Source organism: Pristiophorus japonicus, chromosome 19 (genome assembly GCF_044704955.1).
Source record: "Pristiophorus japonicus isolate sPriJap1 chromosome 19, sPriJap1.hap1, whole genome shotgun sequence".
NCBI classification, from domain to species: domain Eukaryota; kingdom Metazoa; phylum Chordata; class Chondrichthyes; family Pristiophoridae; genus Pristiophorus; species Pristiophorus japonicus.
The window spans coordinates 71,239,054-71,261,815 of NC_091995.1; the positions used below are offsets into that span (position 1 = coordinate 71,239,054).

General features: G+C 54.3%; 1 protein-coding gene and 2 pseudogenes across 1 annotated transcript in view; 1 reads left to right on the plus strand and 2 right to left on the minus strand.

Annotated features, from left to right (window-relative positions):
* Positions 1–10,116, plus strand: part of LOC139230263 (germ cell-specific gene 1-like protein) — a 34,544-nt gene extending 24,428 nt beyond the window's left edge. The window contains exons 3-5 of the mRNA XM_070862093.1: positions 1,403–1,555; positions 2,783–2,894; positions 9,846–10,116. Of these exons, the coding sequence (XP_070718194.1) occupies positions 1,403–1,555; positions 2,783–2,894; positions 9,846–10,116 (536 nt within the window). The remainder of the gene's footprint in view (positions 1–1,402; positions 1,556–2,782; positions 2,895–9,845) is intronic.
* On the minus strand, positions 6,270–6,470 carry LOC139230685 (U2 spliceosomal RNA; annotated as a pseudogene).
* Positions 6,596–6,827, minus strand: LOC139230732 (U2 spliceosomal RNA; annotated as a pseudogene).
* Positions 10,117–22,762: the final 12,646 nt, after the last annotated feature.

The following is a 22,762-nucleotide window of genomic DNA, read 5'->3' on the forward strand; positions in this document are numbered from 1 at the left end:
TCTGTTTCTCCCTCCTTTATTCATTATTCTCCTCCATAATCCACATTCCCAAATGGGACTCGAGTGTCTGGATCAGAATCAAGGTGAACAACAGCTGTACATTACAGAGTTCTCACACTACACAAACCCAGTGATGCCTGACCCAGTGACCCCAGTGACCCTGTGACCCCCAGTGACCTCTTGACTCACACTGACCCCTGACCCACACTGACCCTTGACCCATACTGACCCCTTGACCCACAATGACCCCGACCCACACTGACCTCGGACCCACACTGACCACTGACCCACACTGACCCCTGACCCACACTGACCCCTTGATCCACAATAACCCCTGACCCACACTGACCCTTGACCAAGTGATCCACACTGACCCCTGACCCAGTGACCCACACTGACCCACACTGACCCCTGACTCAGTGACCCACACTGACCCCTGATCCAGTGACCCACACTGACCCACACTGACCCCTGACCCAGTGACCCACACTGACCCCTGACCCAGTGACCCACACTGATCCCTGACCCAGTGACCCACACTGATCCCTGACCCCAGTGACCCGAGTTCTCAAGTCACTCTAATCTCGACTGCCATCCCCCCGATCACAAACCTTACCTTGTGTCCTCTCTGCCCCTCCCCCCTTTCAATGTTTCTTTACAATCTGTTCTTCTCAAACACGCTCCAGTTCTGACGAAGAGTCATTGACCCGAGATGTTAACTCTGCTTTTCCCTCCACAGATGCTGCCTGACCCGCTCAGATTTCCAGCACTTTCTGTTTTTCTTTTCTCAGGAGACTGATGAGCCCACTGCGGGATCTAGTCTCTGTCCCAGGTGGGGCAAACGGTGGTTGAAGGAACGGGTGGGTGGGGTGCTTGGTTTGTCGTGTGCTCCTTCCGCTGTCGACACTTGGCTTCCGTATGCTCCCAGCGATGAGACTCGAGGTGTTCAGCGCTCTCCCGGATTCTTCTCCTCCACTTAGGGCGGTTTTTGGCCAGGGACTCCCAGGTGTCAGTGGGGATGTTGCACTTTATCAGGGAGGCTTTGAGGGTGATCTTGTAATGTTTCCTCTGCCCACCTGGGGCTCACTTGCTGTGAAGGAGTTCCGAGTAGAGCACTTGATTTGGGAGTCTCGTGTGTGGCATGCGGACAATGTGGCCTGCCCAGCGGAGCTGATCAAGTGTGGTCAGTGCTTCAATTCTGGGGATGTTGGCCTGAGCAAGGATGCTAAGGTTGGTGCGTCTGTCCTCCCAGGGGATTTGCAGGTCTTGCGGAGACACCGTTGGTGATACCTCTCCAGTGCTTTGAGGTGTCTGCTGTACTTAAGCCATGTCTCTGTAGTGTAAAGGAGAACGGCTATCACACTGGCGCTGACTCACACTGAACTTCTCTCCTGTGGGACAGGTATCCTGTGGCTCTCGCTGGTCTCCGAAGTTCTCTACCTTGCCTTGCTGTCCATTAGTTTCTTGCTGATGGGCCTGGAGCTGTGTTTCTCTGGAAACCCTACCTGTGGACTCAAACTCAACGCTTTTGCAGCTGTTTTCTCCGTGTTGTCGGGTAAGTGAGTGTTTGAAACCATCAGGCTGTTCACGGGTTAGCTCCCTCTACACTGTCCGATCAAACATTCCCAGGGCAGGTACAGCACAGGTTAGATACAGAGTAAAGCTCCCTCTACACTGTCCCATCAAACACTCCCAGGGACCCCTATAAATACTGACACAGCTCCAGTAAATAATCTGTGTGAGAGCTATGTCTGTAAGTGAGTGTCTGTGTGTATTTCTGTGTGACAGTGTGTGAGACTGTCTGTATGTGTGGGCAGCGTGTGACTGTGTTTTAAAAAGAAATTGTGGGCATCGCTGGCAAAGTCAGCATTTATTGCCCATCCCTAGTTGCCGTTGTGTAGCTCGCTGGGCCAGTTCACAGGGCAGTTAAGATTCAAACACATTGTTGTGGGTCTGGGGTCACATATAGGCCAGACCAGGTAAGGGCGGCAGATTTCCTTCCCTAAAGGACATTGGTGAAGCAGATGGGTTTTTGCAGCAATCTGGTAGCTTCACGGTCATCATTACTGATCCAAGCCTTTTATTCTAGCTTTATTTAATTAACTGAATTTAAATTGTGTGTGTGTGTGTGTGTATCAGTGTGAGTGTATGTGTGACTGAGTATGTGAGACTGTGTGTGACAGTGTGTGTGTGACAGTGTTTGTGTGTGTGTGTAAATGTGTCAGTGTGTGAGCGAGTGTGTCACTGTGAGTGTGAGTGTGTGTGTGTATCTCAGTGTGTGAGCGAGTGTGTCACTGAGAGTGTGAGTGTGTGTGTGTATCTCAGTGTGTGAGCGAGTGTGTCACTGTGAGTGTGAGTGTGTGTGTGTATCTCAGTGTGTGAGCGAGTGTGTCACTGTGAGTGTGAGTGTGTGTGTGTATCTCAGTGTGTGAGCGAGTGTGTCACTGTGAGTGTGAGTGTGTGTGTGTATCTCAGTGTGTGAGCGAGTGTGTCACTGTGAGTGTGAGTGTGTGTGTGTATCTCAGTGTGTGAGCGAGTGTGTCACTGTGAGTGTGAGTGTGTGTGTGTATCTCAGTGTGTGAGCGAGTGTGTCACTGTGAGTGTGAGTGTGTGTGTGTATCTCAGTGTGTGAGCGAGTGTGTCACTGTGAGTGTGAGTGTGTGTGTGTATCTCAGTGTGTGAGCGAGTGTGTCACTGTGAGTGTGAGTGTGTGTGTGTATCTCAGTGTGTGAGCGAGTGTGTCACTGTGAGTGTGAGTGTGATGCTCTCCCTTTATTCTCAGGCCTGTTGGGGATGGTGGCCCATATGATGTATACGCAGGTTTTCCAAGTGACAGCGAGTCAGGGACCAGAGGACTGGAGACCCCATCACTGGGACTTCGGCTGGTCCTTCTAGTGAGTACAATATGTGATGGGGCTGGGCGGGGTGGGCGGGGAATGTGCCAGTGTGTGTGTGTCATGTATGTATGCTTGGGGTTACTAGCCACCAGGTGGCGCCACTGTCGGAGGTCATTGGGCTGTGCGCACATGTGTGCGGCCCAGGTATAAAAGGCCAGCCATCTTGTAATGTGATCATTTTGGGCCCTAATAAAGTAGAGCCAGGTTTGTACCTGTTCGGAGTTTACAGTATTCAGTCTGTTGAGTTATTGCATACACAACATTTGGTGACGAGGTAACAAGAACCTTCGCATGCAAAAATGTGTACAATTGGAATTCTGGAGCGGTTCATGGAGGGAGACGATTGGGCAGACTTTGTAGCCCGCTTGAACCTGTACTTCGTGGCCAACAAAATGAAGAAAGATAGACGCAGTTCGATGCTGGGCGGTCCTCCTCACGGTTTGCGGTCCAAAAATCTATGGACTCATAAAGAATCTCCTCTCGCCCTTAAGTCCAACGGACAAGGACTATGAAACACTGTGTGCTCTGGTACGTGACCATCTCAAACCAGATGAAGGCATCATCATCTCAAGATATCGATTCTATACACACGTTCATTCTGAGGGCCAGAATGTATCGCAATTTGTTGCTGACCTGAGACATCTAGCTGGACCGTGTAAGTTCGAGACTGTGTTGGCAGACATGCTGCAGGACTTCTTTGTAATCGGCATCAACCACGAGGTGATCCTGCGTAAGCTACTGGCGGCAGAGACGCTGGATTTGAGCAAGGCCATCACGATTGCCTAATCATGCATGACGACGGACAAAAGCTTAAAGCAGATATCATTGAAAAATCGGAACTCGGCAAGTACTGTAAACAAGATAGCATCGTTGTTTGGTAGAGCTGCATATGGCAGGGCCTACCCGACTGCGTACGCAAAACCTGTGGCTGCTCAAAGTCCGCCAACGGGAATGAATCCGATATCACCGTGTTGGCGTTGTGGGGGAAATCATCGGCATCATCAGTGTCGGTTTAAACAGTATATTTGTAAAGGCTGTTCGAGAGTGGGGCATCTCCAGCACATGTGTCCGCAACTAAGCGAGTGTGCTGTGACACACCACGTGAGGAATGATGACCAGACTAGCGCGGATCCGGATATGCAATCCGAGATACCAGAGGAGGAAGTGTATGGACTGTATTATTTCCTAACAAAGGGCCAACCGATAATGATTAATGTAAAACTTAATGGTGTGCCGATATCGATGGAATTGGACATGGGTGCGAGTCAATCAATAATAAGCCAGAGGACATTCGACAGGCTGTGAGGCCTAAGCTGAGTCCAGTCAATGCCAAGTTGCGTACGTACACTAAAGAACTCATAATGGTGATTGGCAGTGTAGTAATCAAGGTGTCGTATGATGGTGCGGTTCACGATTTATCGTTATGGATTGTTCCAGGAAATGATCCAACACTGTTCGGCAGGAACTGGTTAGAAAAAATCAAATGGAACTGGAACGAGATCAAAGCATTGTCATCGGAGGAGGATACTCCATGTGCTCAAGTGCTGAGAAAGTTTCCCTCGTTGTTTGAGTCAGGCATCGGCAATTTCACGGGAGTCAAGGTACAGATCCACATGGACTCGGATACAAGACCCGTCCATCATAAAGCTCAGGCAGTTCCGTATATGAGGAGGGAGAAGGTCGAAATCGAACTGGACAGACTCCAGCGTGAAGGGATCATATCACCGGTCAAATTTAACAAATGGACCAGCCCCATTGTTCCCGTGTTGAAAAGTGATGGCACTGTCAGGATTTGTGGAGACTACAAGGTTACGATCAACTGAGTTTCAAAACAGGATCAATACCCGTTATCGAAGGCTGATGACCTGTTTGCAACGCTAGCCAGTCGTTCACAAAACTGGATCTGACATCGGCCTACATGACACAGGAGCTGGTCAACACGTCGAAGAAACTTACATGCATCAACACTCATAAAGGACTGTTTATCTACAACAGGTGCCCTTTTGGAATTCGCTCGGCTGCAGCCATATTTCAGAGGAACTGAAGTCCGTCCCCAGAACCGTCGTGTTCCAAGATGACATACTGGTCACAGGTCGTGATTCTGCTGAACATCTGAACTACCTTGAAGAGGTTCTACATTGTCTGGACAAAGTGGGACTCAGGCTGAAACCTCGAAGAGCGTCTTCATGGCATCGGAAGTCGAATTCCTGGGGAGGAAAATTGCTGCTGACGGTATCAGACCTATGGACTCAAAAACCAAGGCCATCAAAACTGCACCCAAGCCTCAGAATGTGATGGAGCTGCGTTCATTCCTTGGTCCACTCAACTACTTCGGTAATTTCTTACCTAGATTGAGTACCTTATTAGAGCCACTGCACATGCTGCTAAGAAAAGGCGATAACTGGGTTTGGTGTGCATCTCAAGATAGAGCTTTTGAGAAAGCTACTAATCTGCTTTGCTCTAACAAGCTGCTGGTACATTATGATCCGTGTAAACGTCTAGTATTGGCCTGTGATGCCTCGTCATATGGAGTTGGTTGCGTGCTCCAACAAACTAATTTTTTTTTCCTGTTTTATTCGTTGCCAATCTTTCCAATTCTTTGTCAGATTAACTTGTCAGATCATAAACGCCAAAGGTCACCTTGCGCCTGTCGAAATCTCGACCTCCGAAAAGAATGACTCCGACACTTACAGCTCCGGTAGAAGTTTCTTTAATTTACTTGCTCGCAAGGGTTGGGTTTCACTCAGTCAAGGGCTAAGTGAACACCTCCGAAATGGTTCAGTTTAACAAGATATTTATACAGTAAAACCCAAGTTATGGCCTCTCCCTGTGTATTGCTCTGTCTCACAGTCAGTGAATACAGATAAAGAGTTAATTACTATATCCTGGTCCTGACATGGTATCCAGATATTTCCTTTTGTCAGGGTTATCAGAAAGCCAAACGGCCATTACTCCATTACAGGCTATCACCTGTCTTGTATTGTGTCAGGATTGTTCCAATTTCCTGGTCAGTTTATCTGTTTGCATCAAATGGATGAGGTCTCGGAAAGAGATAATGGCTAGAAGATAAGGGTGGGGTGTCATGGAACTCCTGTAGTGTAGACAATAGGAGAGCACCATGGGGGGCTACTTGTCTCAGCATGACTTGTCTCCTAGCTGTCTGATGGCCATCAGCCATCTCAAACCAGGTTTAGCTGTTTATGCAAGCTGACTGCTAAAATGCAGAAAGTTCTGGAAGGGCCAGGACTCCATTTTAATTAAAAGGCACACAAATACCGTATGGTATCAGCTTAGATAAAAATACATTTCCACACGCCCAAACAAAGATCACTCTGCGCCAATGATTTTGCTCTTAGCCAAAAGGCCTAGAGCCAAGGCTGCACCGTTCCTGGAAGTACTGCAATACCAGGTTTATGCCATGGAGGTGGATGGGTCAGCACCCCCACACACCTCCTATTTCCAAAAAGCATAGGAGAATCACCTTCCTGATCCAGGGAGAACCACATTGGGGTCATGGTTACTCCCCTGTCAGGTCAGTTACGCATGATCTTAGCCAAAAGGCCGAGTAATTTTTTTTTTTTTTTTTTTTGAAATTCGTAGCCAATCGTTCCAATTCTTTGTCAAATCACAAATGCCAGAGGTCACCTTGCACACACCAAGGATCACTCTGCGCCAATGCTCTTAGCCAAAAGGCCTAGAGCCACTGTACCGTTCCTGGAAGTACTGCAATACCAGGTTCGTGCCATGGAGGTGGATGGGTCAGGTCCCCCACACACCTTCGTGGAGGTGGATGGGTCAAGCCACCCCACCCACCTCCTGTTTCCAAAAAAGCAAGCATATACCTTCCTGATCCAGGGAGAACCACCCGGAGGTCATGGTGGCTGGTCAGGTCAGTTACGCATGATCTTAGCCAAAAGGCCGAGTAATAAGTCGGGCAAATTAAAACCTGTTGCATCTGCTTCAAAAAGTTTGTCAAAAGCGGAAAGAGCCTACAGCATGGTAGAGAAAGAAGCACTGGCCTGTGTGTATGGGGTTAAAAAGATGCATCAGTACCTGTTTGGTCTTCGGTTTGAACTGGAGACAGATCACAAGCCGCTCATTTCACTGTTTTCTGAAAACAAAGGTATCAATACCAATGCTTCATCCCACATCCAGAGGTGGGCGCTGACATTATCTGCCTATGATTATGTCATTCGCCATAGACCTGGCACTGAGAATTGTGCCGATGCATTGAGCCGTCTGCCGTTGCCCACACCGCAGGTGGAAATGCCACAACCGGCAGACCTAGTGTTAGTCATGGATGCTTTTGAAAGTGAAGGAACCCCTGTCACGGCCCAACAAGTTAAGACCTGGACCAGCCAGGACCCGATATTATCGGTTGTGAAACGTTGTGTCCTTAGTGGTCTATCATACTCAAGCAAATGTGTGAGGAGACCAAACCTTACATCTGTCTCAAAGACAACTATCCATTCAATCAGATTGTATACTGTGCGGTAATCGTGTTATTATGCCCAAGAAATGCAGAGAGAAATTTGTGCATCCCAGTATTGTCGTGATGAAAGCCATTGCCAGGTCTCATGTATGGTGGCCTGGAATTGACTCTGATCTGGAATCATGTGTGCATCAGTGCAACACTTGCATGCAGCTTAGTAAAGCACCAGTGGAATCGCCGCTGAGTCTTTGGTCGTGGCCATTTAAACCATGGTCCAGGATCCACATCGACTTTTCAGGTCCCTTCCTGGGAAAGATATTTTTAGTTGGATGCTTATTCCAAGTGGATAGAGTGTATAATCATGTCATTTAGTACATTCACAGCTACCATTGAGAGCCTTCGTGTCATGCTTGCTACGCATGGTCTGCCCGACATCGTTGTAAGTAACAACGGATCTTGCTTCACCAGTGTGGAGTTTCAAGAGTTCATGAAACTCAATGGTATCAAACATGTGAGGTCAGCACCATTCAAACCCGCATCCAATGGACAAGCAGAGCATGCGGTCTAAATCATCAAGCAGAGTATGAAATGTATAACTCAAGGTTCTCGCTGTATAACTGCAAACTCGCTTGGCGCACATATTGCTTAGTTACAAGACAAGACCCCATACTCTTACCGGGGTCTCCCCTACTGAACTATTGATGAAGAGAGGCCTCAAGACCAGGCTCTCTCTTGGCCACCCTGACTTGAATAATTGTGTCGAATAGAGACGTCAAAGTCAGCAAGTGTATCATGATCGCGCTACTGTGTCACGCGACATTTCTATCAATGATCCTGGGTATGTACACTGGAAGACCAGCACTGAATTATGGTCAAGATCCCAAGTGGATCGCTGGTACTGTTACGGCCAAGGAGGGTAACAGAGTGTTTATCGTCAAGTTCAAGAATGGGCAGACATGCAGGAAACAGGTCGATCAGATAAAGCTGTGGCACACAGATGAACCGGAACAGTCTGAGGCTAACACAATCAGTGCCCAACCAACCCACCCTCAGTTATCAGAGGACTCCGCTGTCATCAATGAATTTGGACTTTCAATCCCTGATATGGTCATTGCCACTCCCATCAGATCGGTTACCCAGCCCCCAGTCATAACAGACTCAGAACACTCGCCCTAAGGCTGGAGTTGAACTAAGACGTTCAACTCGGGAGCGGAAAGCCCCGGACCGTCTCAATTTGTAAAAAGACCGTTACTAATATCTTAAAGGGGGATATTGTCATGTATGTATGCTTGGGGTTTACTAGCCACCAGGTGGCGCCACTGTCGGAGGTCATTGGGCTGTGCGCAGGTGTATGCAGCCCAGGTATAAAAGGCCAGCCATCTTGTAATGTGATCACTTTGGGCCCGAATAAAGTAGAGCCAGGTTTGTACCTGTTCGGAGTTTACAGTATTCAGTCTATTGAGTTATTGCATACACAACAGTGTGTGTGTGTACAATATGTGACGGGGAATGTGCCAGTGTGTGTGTGTGTGTGTGTGTGTGTGTGTACACTATGTAACCGGGCGGGGCAGGGAATGTGCCAGTGTGTGTGTGTGTGTGTGTGTGTGTGTACACTATGTAACCGGGCGGGGCAGGGAATGTGCCAGTGTGTGTGTGTGTGTGTGTGTGTGTACACTATGTAACCGGGCGGGGCAGGGAATGTGCCAGTGTGTGTGTGTGTGTGTGTGTGTGTACACTATGTAACCGGGCGGGGCAGGGAATGTGCCAGTGTGTGTGTGTGTGTGTGTGTGTGTGTGTGTACACTATGTAACCGGGCGGGGCAGGGAATGTGCCAGTGTGTGTGTGTGTGTGTGTGTGTGTGTGTACACTATGTAACCGGGCGGGGCAGGGAATGTGCCAGTGTGTGTGTGTGTGTGTGTGTGTGTGTGTACACTATGTAACCGGGCGGGGCAGGGAATGTGCCAGTGTGTGTGTGTGTGTGTGTGTGTGTGTACACTATGTAACCGGGCGGGGCAGGGAATGTGCCAGTGTGTGTGTGTGTGTGTGTGTGTGTGTGTGTGTGTGTGTGTGTACACTATGTAACCGGGCGGGGCAGGGAATGTGCCAGTGTGTGTGTGTGTGTGTGTGTGTACACTATGTAACCGGGCGGGGCAGGGAATGTGCCAGTGTGTGTGTGTGTGTGTGTGTGTGTACACTATGTAACCGGGCGGGGCAGGGAATGTGCCAGTGTGTGTGTGTGTGTGTGTGTGTACACTATGTAACCGGGCGGGGCAGGGAATGTGCCAGTGTGTGTGTGTGTGTGTGTGTGTACACTATGTAACCGGGCGGGGCAGGGAATGTGCCAGTGTGTGTGTGTGTGTACACTATGTAACCGGGCGGGGCAGGGAATGTGCCAGTGTGTGTGTGTGTGTGTGTGTGTGTACACTATGTAACCGGGCGGGGCAGGGAATGTGCCAGTGTGTGTGTGGGGTGCGGTGCGGCTGGTATACTGTCGATAACCCAATGCTGTTTTGCAGTGTGGCCTGGCTCTCCTTCACCTTCTGCATGGCCTCCTCAGTCACCGCTCTCAACATCTACACCAAAACGGTGCTCGAATTCCGCCAGTCGCAGAAAATCTACAAGCACAGCCTGAAGCGTCGGCCCGAGGGGCTGTATTATTTCCCGGGCCCTTCCAGCCAGTCCATTTCCAGCTCTGTGGAAGTTTTCTCCAACCCGGCTTCGAATGTGCTGAGGAGGACACTGGAGGAGCCGGGGCCCGAGGGGTCCCTGGGAGACGAGCACTGTTGACACGGGTGGCAGCCGCACTGCCTGCTTCTGCGGCGTGGTTTTTGATATGATGTAGTTTTCCCCTTGCACAATAAACAGCCTGAGATGTGGGCATAGCGGCTCCTGGAGTTTGATGTCGGGATCAATTGCACCACACTCTTCTGCTTCGGCAGTCCCTCGCAGTCGAGGATGACTTGCTTCCACACTGATCCCAGTTCTCAGGTGACTGATGAGACCAATGCGGGACCTACAGTCTCTGTCACAGGTGGGGCAGGCGATGGTTGGAGGGGTGCCTGGGTTGCCGAGTGGTCCTTTCACTGTTTGTACTTGGCTTCCGCCTGCTCCCGGCAAAGAGACGCGAGGGGGTAGAAATTGCCCCCCACATGAAACGGAGCGCTCCCGCCCAGTCTCGATGGTTTTTACCGCAGCTGCGGTTCAGCTCGCCTCTTGAGCGACATTCAGCTCTTTGGGTTATTCTGCTCTCCGATCCGGAACTCAATCATATTAGAAGGGAGGTGACTACACGAGAGGGGCGGGGGTTGGGGAGGTGACTACACGAGAGGGGCGGGTGTTGGGGGAGGTGACTACACGAGAGGGGCGGGGGTTGGGGGAGGTGACTACACGAGAGGGGCGGGGGTTGGGGGTGATGACTACACGAGAGGGGCGGGGGTTGTGGGCAGTGACTACACGAGAGGGGCGGGGGTTGTGGAGGTGACTACACGAGAGGGGCGGGGGTTGGGGGTGATGACTACACGAGAGGGGCGGGGGTTGTGGGCAGTGACTACACGAGAGGGGCGGGGGTTGTGGGCAGTGACTACACGAGAGGGGCGGGGGTTGGGGCAGTGACTACACGAGAGGGGCGGGGGTTGTGGGCAGTGACTACACGAGAGGGGCGGGGGTTGTGGGCAGTGACTACACGAGAGGGGCGGGGGTTGTGGGCAGTGACTACACGAGAGGGGCGGGGGTTGTGGGCAGTGACTACACGAGAGGGGCGGGGGTTGGGGGCAGTGACTAACGAGAGGGGCGGGGGTTGGGGGCAGTGACTATACGAGAGGGGCGGGGGTTGGGGGCAGTGAGTAACGAGAGGGGCGGGGGTTGGGGGAGGTGACTACACGAGAGGGGCGGGGGTTGGGGCAGTGAGTAACGAGAGGGGCGGGGGTTGGGGGAGGTGACTATACGAGAGGGGCGGGGGTTGGGGCAGTGAGTAACGAGAGGGGCGGGGGTTGGGGGAGGTGACTATACGAGAGGGGCGGGGGTTGGGGCAGTGAGTAACGAGAGGGGCGGGGGTTGGGGGAGGTGACTACACGAGAGGGGCGGGGGTTGGGGCAGTGACTACACGAGAGGGGCGGGGGTTGGGGGCAGTGACTACACGAGAGGGCCGGGGGTTAGGGGTGATGACTACACGAGAGAGGCGGGGGTTGGGGGGAGGTGACTACACGAGAGGGGCGGGGGTTGTGGTCAGTGACTACACGAGAGGGGCGGGGGTTGTGGTCAGAGACTACACGAGAGGGGCGGGGGTTGGGGCAGTGACTACACGAGAGGGGCGGGTGTTGGGGGCGTGACTACACGAGAGGGGCGGGGGTTGGGGCAGTGACTACACGAGAGGGGCGGGGGTTGGGGGCGTGACTACACGAGAGGGGCGGGGGTTGGGGCAGTGACTACACGAGAGAGGCGGGGGTTGGGGGGAGTTGGCTACACGAGAGGGGCGGGGGTTGGGGCAGTGACTACACGAGAGGGGCGGGGGTTGGGGGAGGTGACTACACGAGAGGGGCGGGGGTTGGGGAGGTGACTACACGAGAGGGGCGGGGGTTGGGGGCGTGACTACACAAGAGGTGCGGGGGTTGGGGGAGTTGGCTACACGAGAGGGGCGGGGGTTGGGGCAGTGACTACACGAGAGGGGCGGGGGTTGGGGGAGGTGACTACACGAGAGGGGCGGGGGTTGGGGAGGTGACTACACGAGAGGGGCGGGGGTTGGGGGAGGTGACTACACGAGAGGGGCGGGGGTTGGGGGCAGTGACTACACGAGAGGGGCGGGGGTTGGGGGAGGTGACTACACGAGAGGGGCGGGGGTTGGGGGCAGTGACTAACGAGAGGGGCGGGGTTGGGGCAGTGACTACACGAGAGGGGCGGGGGTTGGGGGAGGTGACTACACGAGAGGGGCGGGGGTTGGGGCAGTGACTACACGAGAGGGGCGGGGGTTGTGGGCAGTGACTACACGAGAGGGGCGGGGGTTGGGGCAGTGACTACACGAGAGGGGCGGGGGTTGGGGGAGGTGACTACACGAGAGGGGCGGGGGTTGGGGGTGATGACTACACGAGAGGGGCGGGGGTTGGGGCAGTGACTACACGAGAGGGGCGGGGGTTGGGGGCGGTGACTACACGAGAGGGGCGGGGGTTGGGGGAGGTGACTACACGAGAGGGGCGGGGGTTGGGGGAGGTGACTACACGAGAGGGGCGGGGGTTGTGGAGGTGACTACACGAGAGGGGCGGGGGTGATGACTACACGAGAGGGCGGGGGTTGGGGGTGATGACTACACGAGAGGGGCGGGGGTTGTGGAGGTGACTACACGAGAGGGGCGGGGGTGATGACTACACGAGAGGGGCGGGGGTTGGGGGCAGTGACTACACGAGAGGGGCTGGGGTTGGAGAGGTGACTACACGAGAGGGGCGGGGGTGATGACTACACGAGAGGGGCGGGGGTGATGACTACACGAGAGGGGCGGGGGTTGGGGGCAGTGACTACACGAGAGGGGCGGGGTTGGGGTGATGACTACACGAGAGGGGCGGGGGTTGGGGGCAGTGACTACACGAGAGGGGCGGGGTTGGGGTGATGACTACACGAGAGGGGCGGGGGTTGGGGGCAGAGACTACACGAGAGGGGCGGGGGTTGGGGGAGGTGACTACATGAGAGGGGCGGGGGTTGGGGGTGATGACTACACGAGAGGGGCGGGGGTTGGGGGAGGTGACTACATGAGAGGGGCGGGGGTTGGGGGTGATGACTACACGAGAGGGGCTGGGGTTGGAGAGGTGACTACACGAGAGGGCGGGGGTTGGGGGTGATGACTACACGAGAGGGGCTGGGGTTGGAGAGGTGACTACACGAGAGGGGCGGGGGTGATGACTACACGAGAGGGGCGGGGGTTGGGGGCAGTGACTACACGAGAGGGGCGGGGTTGGGGTGATGACTACACGAGAGGGGCGGGGGTTGGGGGCAGTGACTACATGAGAGGGGCGGGGGTTGGGGGAGGTGACTACATGAGAGGGGCGGGTGTTGGGGGCAGTGACGACACGAGAGGGGCGGGGGTTGGGGGCAGTGACTACACGAGAGGGGCGGGGTTGGGGCAGTGACTACACGAGAGGGGCGGGGGTTGGGGCAGTGACTACACGAGAGGGGCGGGGGTTGGGGAGGTGACTACACGAGAGGGGCGGGGGTTGGGGGCAGTGACTACACGAGAGGGGCGGGGGTTGGGGCAGTGACTACCCGAGAGGGGCGGGGGTTAGGGAGGTGACTACACGAGCGGGGCGGGGGTTGTGGTCAGTGACTTCACGAGAGGGGCGGGGTTGGGGCAGTGACTACACGAGCGGGGCGGGGGTTGGGGCAGTGAGTAACGAGAGGGGCGGGGGTTGGGGGCAGTGACTACACGAGAGGGGCGGGGTTGGGGCAGTGACTACACGAGAGGGGCGGGGGTTGGGGAGGTGACTACACGAGAGGGGCGGGGGTTGGCGAGGTGACTACACGAGAGGGGCGGGGGTTGGGGGAGGTGACTACACGAGAGGGGCGGGGGTTGGGGAGGTGACTACACGAGAGGGGCGGGGGTTGGGGGAGGTGACTACACGAGAGGGGTGGGGGTTGGGGAGGTGCAGAGTGACCGCCGCGATGACATCATCACGTGCCGCGTCACCATGTCTCTCCCCTTCACTTAAAGGGCAGAGCCTGCGCCATTTCAAAACTTTGCTCCATTTGGCCACCAGGGAGGGTTTTGGCCGGGCCAGCGGTCTGGTACCCAAGGCTGCCTGTTGGCGGCCCGGCCGAACCCGGGGGCATATTTGTCGGCCCGACATGGCAGTCGGCAGACAATAAAAAACATGGCGGCAGCAGCAGTAGGCCCTTCCCTTTCAGGGCAGCCATACCGCCGTTGCAGAAGGCCACAGCCTCTCGGGACCACCGGGGAAAAGCTTGTTTTGGCATTGCCGGGCGGGCCGAAGATTTTCCCAGAGGAATTTTGTCGTCCGGTGGGGGGGCAGCGGGGGGAGATGGAGATCGGGGCACCACCGGGAAACATCGAGAGAGCAATCGGGCTATCAGCAGCCATTCCACGAAATGTCGGCAGCCACGCCACTCCGTAAGCTCTGCGATGGTAACAGGCCTGAAGGAGAGGGGCAATTTTGGGCCCCGAGGTGCTCAGCGCCCTCCCGGATGCACTTCCTCCACTTTGGCCAGTCTTTTGGCCAGGGACTCCGAGGTGTCGGTGGGAATGTTGCACTTTATCAGGGAGGCTTTGAGGGTGTCCCTTGGAACGTTTCCTCTGCCCACCTGGGGCTCGCTTGCCGTGTCGGAGCTCGGAATAGAGTGCTTGCTTTGTTTAAACATTCACTGCAAGGCTGGCCCACAGTGTGAGCAGCGGTGAGCTGCATGTGGACAGCGGATGGTGGAACGAGCCCTCAGCAGGCCAAGGGGGTTGTGCTGTTCGGTTGATTGGGAATCGGTGGGAGGGAGAATGCAGCAGTCAACATCATCATAGGACAGTAGCATGGCGGCCTGGCCCCGCAGGCTGAGCGGCCCCTGGCCTGCGAGCACCCTCGGGGCAGGCTGGGGAGCGGGAGGAGCAGCGTGGCAGTAGTGGGGCTTTACTGACCCCGCCCTTCCCCCCCCTCCCCGGAACCTATGATGGGGTTCCAGTCACAAAACTTCTGACTGAACGAACAACAGACTCAACATCCGGAACTCAGCACCGGGTAAAGCAGTTAGTGCTGAACAAATAAACATTAAAAGAGATTGCTGCAGAGAGAGAATTAATGGAGTGGGAAGAGAATGCAAAGGAGAAGACTGTACTGAGTGTGAGAGGAGATTAAACGGGTGGGTAGAAGGTGTGAGGGAGGGGGTTAAATATTGTGTTCCTAACACAGATGAGGCTGCACACAGGAAGGTTAAAGTAACAGTGACCTCAGTCTTTATTAAGACACTCCAGAGTGAGGAACAGGCCTTAGGGGCCGGCTTATATATAGTGCTCCCAAGGGATGCTGGGATCCCTTGGGACTTCAGGGGATGCGCTCCCTGGTGGCGGAACATGGGAGTGCATGCTTTACAGATACACAACATTAAATGGGTGGATAGGGAGTGTGAGGGAGGGGGTTAAATGGGTGGATAGGGAGTGTGAGGGAGGAGATTAAATGGGTGGGTAGAGTGTGAGGGAGGGGGTTAAATGGGTGGATAGGGAGTGTGAGGGAGGGGGTTAAATGGGTGGGTAGGGAGTGTGAGGGAGGAGATTAAATGGGTGGGTAGAGTGTGAGGGAGGGGGTTAAATGGGTGGGTAGGGATTGTGAGGGAGGGGGGTAAATGGGTGGGTAGGGAATGTGAGGGAGGGGGTTAAATGGGTGGGTAGGGAGTGTGAGGGACGAGATTAAATAGGTGGGTAGGGAGTGAGGGAGGGGGTTAAACGGGTGGGTAGTGTCGAAATCTCGACTCTCAATTTAACTAAAAAATATGAAACTCTGACACAAACAACTCCGGTAGATGTCCCTTTAATAGTTTTACTTGCTGCAAGGAAAAGCCTTGCTAAGTCAAAGGCTCAGTGAAGACTGAAGAACAAACAAAGAAATTATGGTTCCATCACGTGTATAACTTCTGCCCTTGAGGTTAGCAAATACAGATAAGGAGTTCTTCAATCACTTAATTAACACCACATCCTTGTTTTACTCTATATCTATACAACCTTTATCTAGTATTTCTAAGGTTTAGCATAGCAACAATTATTAGCAGGGAGTATAATTCTAACAGAACATTCTTTCTGTTAGAGAGGGTAAACTCAAGGTTCCCTCACTCACACAGATGGCTCCTGCTTTTCTAAATTAGTTGGCTATCAGTCAAGGTTATTATATTTATGCAGAAACAGGCTGTCTGCTGCAGGGGATTCTGGGAGAACCGAGACGCCATTTTGTTTTATTACAAAAGGGTACATTTAACAGAAAATGTAACTTTAAAAGTAAATTTCCACAGTAGGAAGTGTGAGGGAGGAGATTAAACGGGTGGGTAGGGAGTGTGAGGGAGGGGGTTAAATGGGTGGGTAGGGAGTGTGAGGGAGGGTTAAATGGGTGGGTAGGGAGTGTGAGGGAGGGGGTTAAATGGGTGGGTAGAGAGTGTGAGGGAGGGGGTTAAATGGGTGGGTAGGGAGTGTGAGGGAGGGTTAAATGGGTGGGTGGGGAGTGTGAGGGAGGGGGTTAAATGGGTGGGTAGGGAGTGTGAGGGAGGGTGCTAAATGGGTGGGTAGGGAGTGTGAGGGAGGGGGTTAAATGGGTGGGTAGGGTGTGTGAGCGAGGGTTAAATGGGTGGGTAGGGAGTGTGAGGGAGGGGGTTAAATGGGTGGGTAGGGAGTGTGAGGGAGGGGGTTAAATGGGTGGGTAGGGAGTGTGAGGGAGGGTTAAATGGGTGGGTAGGGAGTGTGAGGGAGGGGGTTAAATGGGTGGGTAGGGAGTGTGAGGGAGGGTGCTAAATGGGTGGGTTGGGAGTGTGAGGGAGGGGGTTAAATGGGTGGGTAGGGAGTGTGAGGGAGGGTTAAATGGGTGGGTAGGGAGTGTGAGGGAGGGGGTTAAATGGGTGGGTAGGGAGTGTGAGGGAGGGTGCTAAATGGGTGGGTAGGGAGTGTGAGGGAGGGGGTTAAATGGGTGGATAGGGAGTGTGAGCGAGGGTTAAATGGGTGGATAGGGAGTGTGAGGGAGGGGGTTAAATGGGTGGGTAGGGAGTGTGAGGGAGGGGGTTAAATGGGTGGGTAGGGAGTGTGAGGGAGGGTTAAATGGGTGGATAGGGAGTGTGAGGGAGGGGGTTAAATGGGTGGGTAGGGAGTGTGAGGGAGGGGGTTAAATGGGTGGGTAGGGAGCGTGAGGGAGGGGGTTAAATGGGTGGGTAGGGAGTGTGAGGGAGGGTTAAATGGGTGGATAGGGAGTGTGAGGGAGGGGGTTAAATGGGTGGGTAGGGAGTGTGAGGGGGGGGTTAAATGGGTGGGTAGGGAGTGTGAGGGAGGGTTAAATGGGTGGGTAGGGAGTGTGAGGGAGGGTTAAATGGGTGGATAGGGAGTGTGAGGGAGGGGGTTAAGTGGGTGGGTAGGGAGTGTGAGGGAGGGGGTTAAATGGGTGGGTAGGGAGTGTGAGGGAGGGTTAAATGGGTGGGTAGGGAGTGTGAGGGAGGGGGTTAAATGGGTGGGTAGGGAGTGTGAGGGAGGGTTAAATGGGTGGGTAGGGAGTGTGAGGGAGGGTTAAATGGGTGGATAGGGTGTGTGAGGGAAGGGGTTAAATGGGTGGGTAGGGAGTGTGAGGGAGGGGGTTAAATGGGTGGGTAGGGAGTGTGAGGGAGGGTTAAATGGGTGGATAGGGAGTGTGAGGGAGGGGGTTAAATGGGTGGGTAGGGAGTGTGAGGGAGGGGGTTAAATGGGTGGGTAGGGAGTGTGAGGGATGGTTAAATGGGTGGGTAGGGAGTGTGAGGGAGGGTTAAATGGGTGGATAGGGAGTGTGAGGGAGGGGGTTAAATGGGTGGGTAGGGAGTGTGAGGGAGGGGGTTAAATGGGTGGGTAGGGAGTGTGAGGGAGGGTTAAATGGGTGGGTAGGGAGTGTGAGGGAGGGTTAAATGGGTGGATAGGGAGTGTGAGGGAGGGGGTTAAATGGGTGGGTAGGGAGTGTGAGGGAGGGTTAAATGGGTGGGTAGGGAGTGTGAGGGAGGGTTAAATGGGTGGGTAGGGAGTGTGAGGGAGGGTTAAATGGGTGGGTAGGGAGTGTGAGGGAGGGTTAAATGGGTGGGTAGGGAGTGTGAGGGAGGGGGTTAAATGGGTGGGTAGGGAGTGTGAGGGAGGGGGTTAAATGGGTGGGTAGGGAGTGTGAGGGAGGGTTAAATGGGTGGGTGGGGAGTGTGAGGGAGGGGGTTAAATGGGTGGGTAGGGAGTGTGAGGGAGGGTGCTAAATGGGTGGGTAGGGAGTGTGAGGGAGGGGGTTAAATGGGTGGGTAGGGTGTGTGAGCGAGGGTTAAATGGGTGGGTAGGGAGTGTGAGGGAGGGGGTTAAATGGGTGGGTAGGGAGTGTGAGGGAGGGGGTTAAATGGGTGGGTAGGGAGTGTGAGGGAGGGTTAAATGGGTGGGTAGGGAGTGTGAGGGAGGGGGTTAAATGGGTGGGTAGGGAGTGTGAGGGAGGGTGCTAAATGGGTGGGTTGGGAGTGTGAGGGAGGGGGTTAAATGGGTGGGTAGGGAGTGTGAGGGAGGGTTAAATGGGTGGGTAGGGAGTGTGAGGGAGGGGGTTAAATGGGTGGGTAGGGAGTGTGAGGGAGGGTGCTAAATGGGTGGGTTGGGAGTGTGAGGGAGGGGGTTAAATGGGTGGGTAGGGAGTGTGAGGGAGGGTTAAATGGGTGGGTAGGGAGTGTGAGGGAGGGGGTTAAATGGGTGGGTAGGGAGTGTGAGGGAGGGTGCTAAATGGGTGGGTAAGGAGTGTGAGGGAGGGGGTTAAATGGGTGGATAGGGAGTGTGAGCGAGGGTTAAATGGGTGGATAGGGAGTGTGAGGGAGGGGGTTAAATGGGTGGGTAGGGAGTGTGAGGGAGGGGGTTAAATGGGTGGGTAGGGAGTGTGAGGGAGGGTTAAATGGGTGGATAGGGAGTGTGAGGGAGGGGGTTAAATGGGTGGGTAGGGAGTGTGAGGGAGGGGGTTAAATGGGTGGGTAGGGAGCGTGAGGGAGGGGGTTAAATGGGTGGGTAGGGAGTGTGAGGGAGGGTTAAATGGGTGGATAGGGAGTGTGAGGGAGGGGGTTAAATGGGTGGGTAGGGAGTGTGAGGGGGGGGTTAAATGGGTGGGTAGGGAGTGTGAGGGAGGGTTAAATGGGTGGGTAGGGAGTGTGAGGGAGGGTTAAATGGGTGGATAGGGAGTGTGAGGGAGGGGGTTAAATGGGTGGGTAGGGAGTGTGAGGGAGGGGGTTAAATGGGTGGGTAGGGAGTGTGAGGGAGGGTTAAATGGGTGGGTAGGGAGTGTGAGGGAGGGGGTTAAATGGGTGGGTAGGGAGTGTGAGGGAGGGTTAAATGGGTGGATAGGGAGTGTGAGGGAAGGGGTTAAATGGGTGGGTAGGGAGTGTGAGGGAGGGGGTTAAATGGGTGGGTAGGGAGTGTGAGGGAGGGTTAAATGGGTGGATAGGGAGTGTGAGGGAGGGGGTTAAATGGGTGGGTAGGGAGTGTGAGGGAGGGGGTTAAATGGGTGGGTAGGGAGTGTGAGGGATGGTTAAATGGGTGGGTAGGGAGTGTGAGGGAGGGTTAAATGGGTGGATAGGGAGTGTGAGGGAGGGGGTTAAATGGGTGGGTAGGGAGTGTGAGGGAGGGGGTTAAATGGGTGGGTAGGGAGTGTGAGGGAGGGTTAAATGGGTGGGTAGGGAGTGTGAGGGAGGGTTAAATGGGTGGGTAGGGAGTGTGAGGGAGGGTTAAATGGGTGGGTAGGGAGTGTGAGGGAGGGTTAAATGGGTGGGTAGGGAGTGTGAGGGAGGGTTAAATGGGTGGGTAGGGAGTGTGAGGGAGGGTTAAATGGGTGGGTAGGCAGTGTGAGGGAGGGTTAAATGGGTGGGTAGGGAGTGTGAGGGAGGGTTAAATGGGTGGATAGGGAGTGTGAGGGAGGGTTAAATGGGTGTGGGATCGGTTTAAACTGTTTTTTCTTTTGCCCGGATTTCTCACGTTCTGGTAATATTTACTGTAACACCAACACCTGGGCCCAAGTTGCTGAAAAGGAAGGTAAGTCGGGACATAGAGGGGAGAGAGAGTGAGAAAAATTCAATCCAGAAAACCAAAACAAGAGAAAGAGTGAAAGTCATCGCTTGATAGAGCGAGAGAGTGAACGAGAGAGACAGGCAGGTAAGAAATAGGTACAGGCAACTCTCGATTATCTGCACATGGATCCAACGGGAAACCATTGTAACGGGATTAAAAATTTTGGCCCAGGAAGGCATCGGGTTTTAACTTAGAATGTCAATCGCTCTAACGAAGAAATCGTTTACCCGGTATAGCCCGATCCCCGAGGGACCCGGATAATCGAGAGTTGCCTGTGTATGAGAGAACTGCAAATAAAGATGGGGAACTAGTGACAGAGTGCAAAAGGAAGTGAGTGAGACAGTGAATGATAAATGGACAGAGTGAGAGATACACAGAGTGAGTACAAGAGAGTGCCTTAATTCCCTATCCTCTGGTGCTATCTCACTCAAGGTTTGGCAGTGTGATGTTTGCTGACTGGGGGAGAGGCCGCAGTGCTGTTTGAGCAGGAGAGGGCACAGGCTGCGTCCCCAGAGAGTACACTCAGTGCCAAAGAGGTCTGTTTGACACAGACAGCACCTTGTTGCCTGAAATATGAAACGCCAATGACCAAGTCACTACCCACTTCCCCCTCTTGCCATGAAGGAACGTTCTCACTGATGGCGAGGATTTGATAACAATTAAATGCATTCTCCAGGCAGATGGACCAAGATTGCATTTCCAGGATTTAAATGGATATTTGAAGGCGGACGGGTCCTGGGAACAGCTGTGAAGCAGCTCAAACTGAATTCAATTGATTGGGTTTCTCAAAGCCTGTACGCTGAGAGACTGGAAATCAGATATCGCTGCAAACGCAGGCTTGCAGCAATCAGTTTCCGAACACAACTGATAATGTTTCAGCTGGAAACTCTCCTCACAACTGATGATCATCATCATAGGCAGTCCCTCGGAATCGAGGAAGACTTGCTTCCACTCTTAACATGAGTCCTCAGGTGGCTGAACAGTCCAATACGAGAGCCACAGTCCCTGTCACAGGTGGGACAGTTATTGAGGGAAAGGGAGGGTGGGACTGGTTTGCTGCACGCTCCTTCCGCTGCCTGCGCTTGGTTTCTGCACGCTCTCGGCGATGAGACTCGAGGTGCTCAGCGCCCGCCCGGATGCACTTCCTCCACTTAGGGCGGTCTTTGGACAGGGACTCCCAGGTGTCGGTGGGGATGTTGCACTTTATCAGGGAGGCTTTGAGGGTGTCCTTGTAACGTTTCCACTGCCCACCTTTGGCTCATTTGCTGTGAAAGAGTTCCGAGTAGAGCGCTTGCTTTGGGAGTCTCGTGTCTGGCATGTGAACAATGTGACCTGCCCAGCGGAGCTGATCAAGTGTGGTCAGTGCTTCAATACTGGGGATGTTGGTCTGGTCGAGGACGCTAATGTTGGTACGTCTGTCCTTCCAGGGGATTTGTGGATCTTGCGGAGACATCAAAACTGCCACCAAGCTCATGGTCTACAGGGCTGTAGTAATACCTGCCCTCCTGTATGGCTCAGAGACATGGACCATGTACAGTAGAACTGGATAAGGAAGCTAGGCAAACATCACTATGGGACCGCCCAACACAGGGGCAGGGAGAACAGGACACGGGAACAGTATAGGGATCGCTGCTACCCAGAGAGGCAACTTATAGGGTTACGGACAAAAAGCGTGGGTGAGGGACTCAGCACGAATATTCTTTCAACAGGTCAGCACAGGCTCGACGGGCCGAATGGCCTCCTTCTAGGTTTCTATGAATCCATCACTCCAGGTCAAAGGGCATGGGGCCAGGTACAGTTCCCACTGTCACAGGACGGGAGAGTGGAGAGCACCAGTTCCCACTGTCACAGAACGGGAGAGTGGAGAGCACCAGTTCCCACTGTCACAGGAGCATCCAGTCGTGCTCTGGTAACTGCTCCCAAAGGAAGTGGAGTGTGGGAAATTGCACTCCGCTTCCATTGAGGGGCGGTAAGGCCAATTCTGCGGCGGGAGCAGGACTTCCACGCTGGGGGCTAAAATTCCCTGCCCCAGAAGGTTACTGCCCCCAAGATGGGCGCCTGTGCAGGGAGGCAGAGGGAAGATGAGGGGAGACAGGGGCGGGGGATGGAGGGAAGAGTGGTGGAGGTGGGGGGCGGGTGACGGGAGGGGCCACATTACAGCGGAGGTCTGGGGGGGCGGGCGAAGTGTGTTGGAGGGGCGGGCCTGGGGGCTCTGTGCCTCGGTGCGGGGAGTGTTCAGAGTGGGGTGGACGGGTTGACTGCGCAGATGGCAGTTGGTGGATGTGGTGTGGTTGGCGTCACGGGGGCGTGGCTCCGGGGTGGCCGGAGCTGGGGGCTCGACCTCCGGGGGTGTTTGGCATTTGGGAAGGATTCTGACGGGACGGGGCGGGTTGGGTGCGGGGGGAGTGTTCTCGGTGTTGGGTGGGTCCGGAGCCGGGGGGGGGGGGGCTATGCTCTTGGGATTGGGGGGGGGGGTGCTGATTGGGGCTGGAATTGGGAGCGACTTCTTCACTCGGGGAGTTGTTGGCCTGTGGGGTTCCCTGCCGCGGAGAGTTGTTGATGCCAGTTCATTGGATGTGTTCGGGAGGGAGTTGGATGTAGTCCTTGCGGCTGGAGAGGGGGGGTCGGGGGTTGTGGAGGGGAGGTGCTGGGGTGGGTGATCAGCCATGA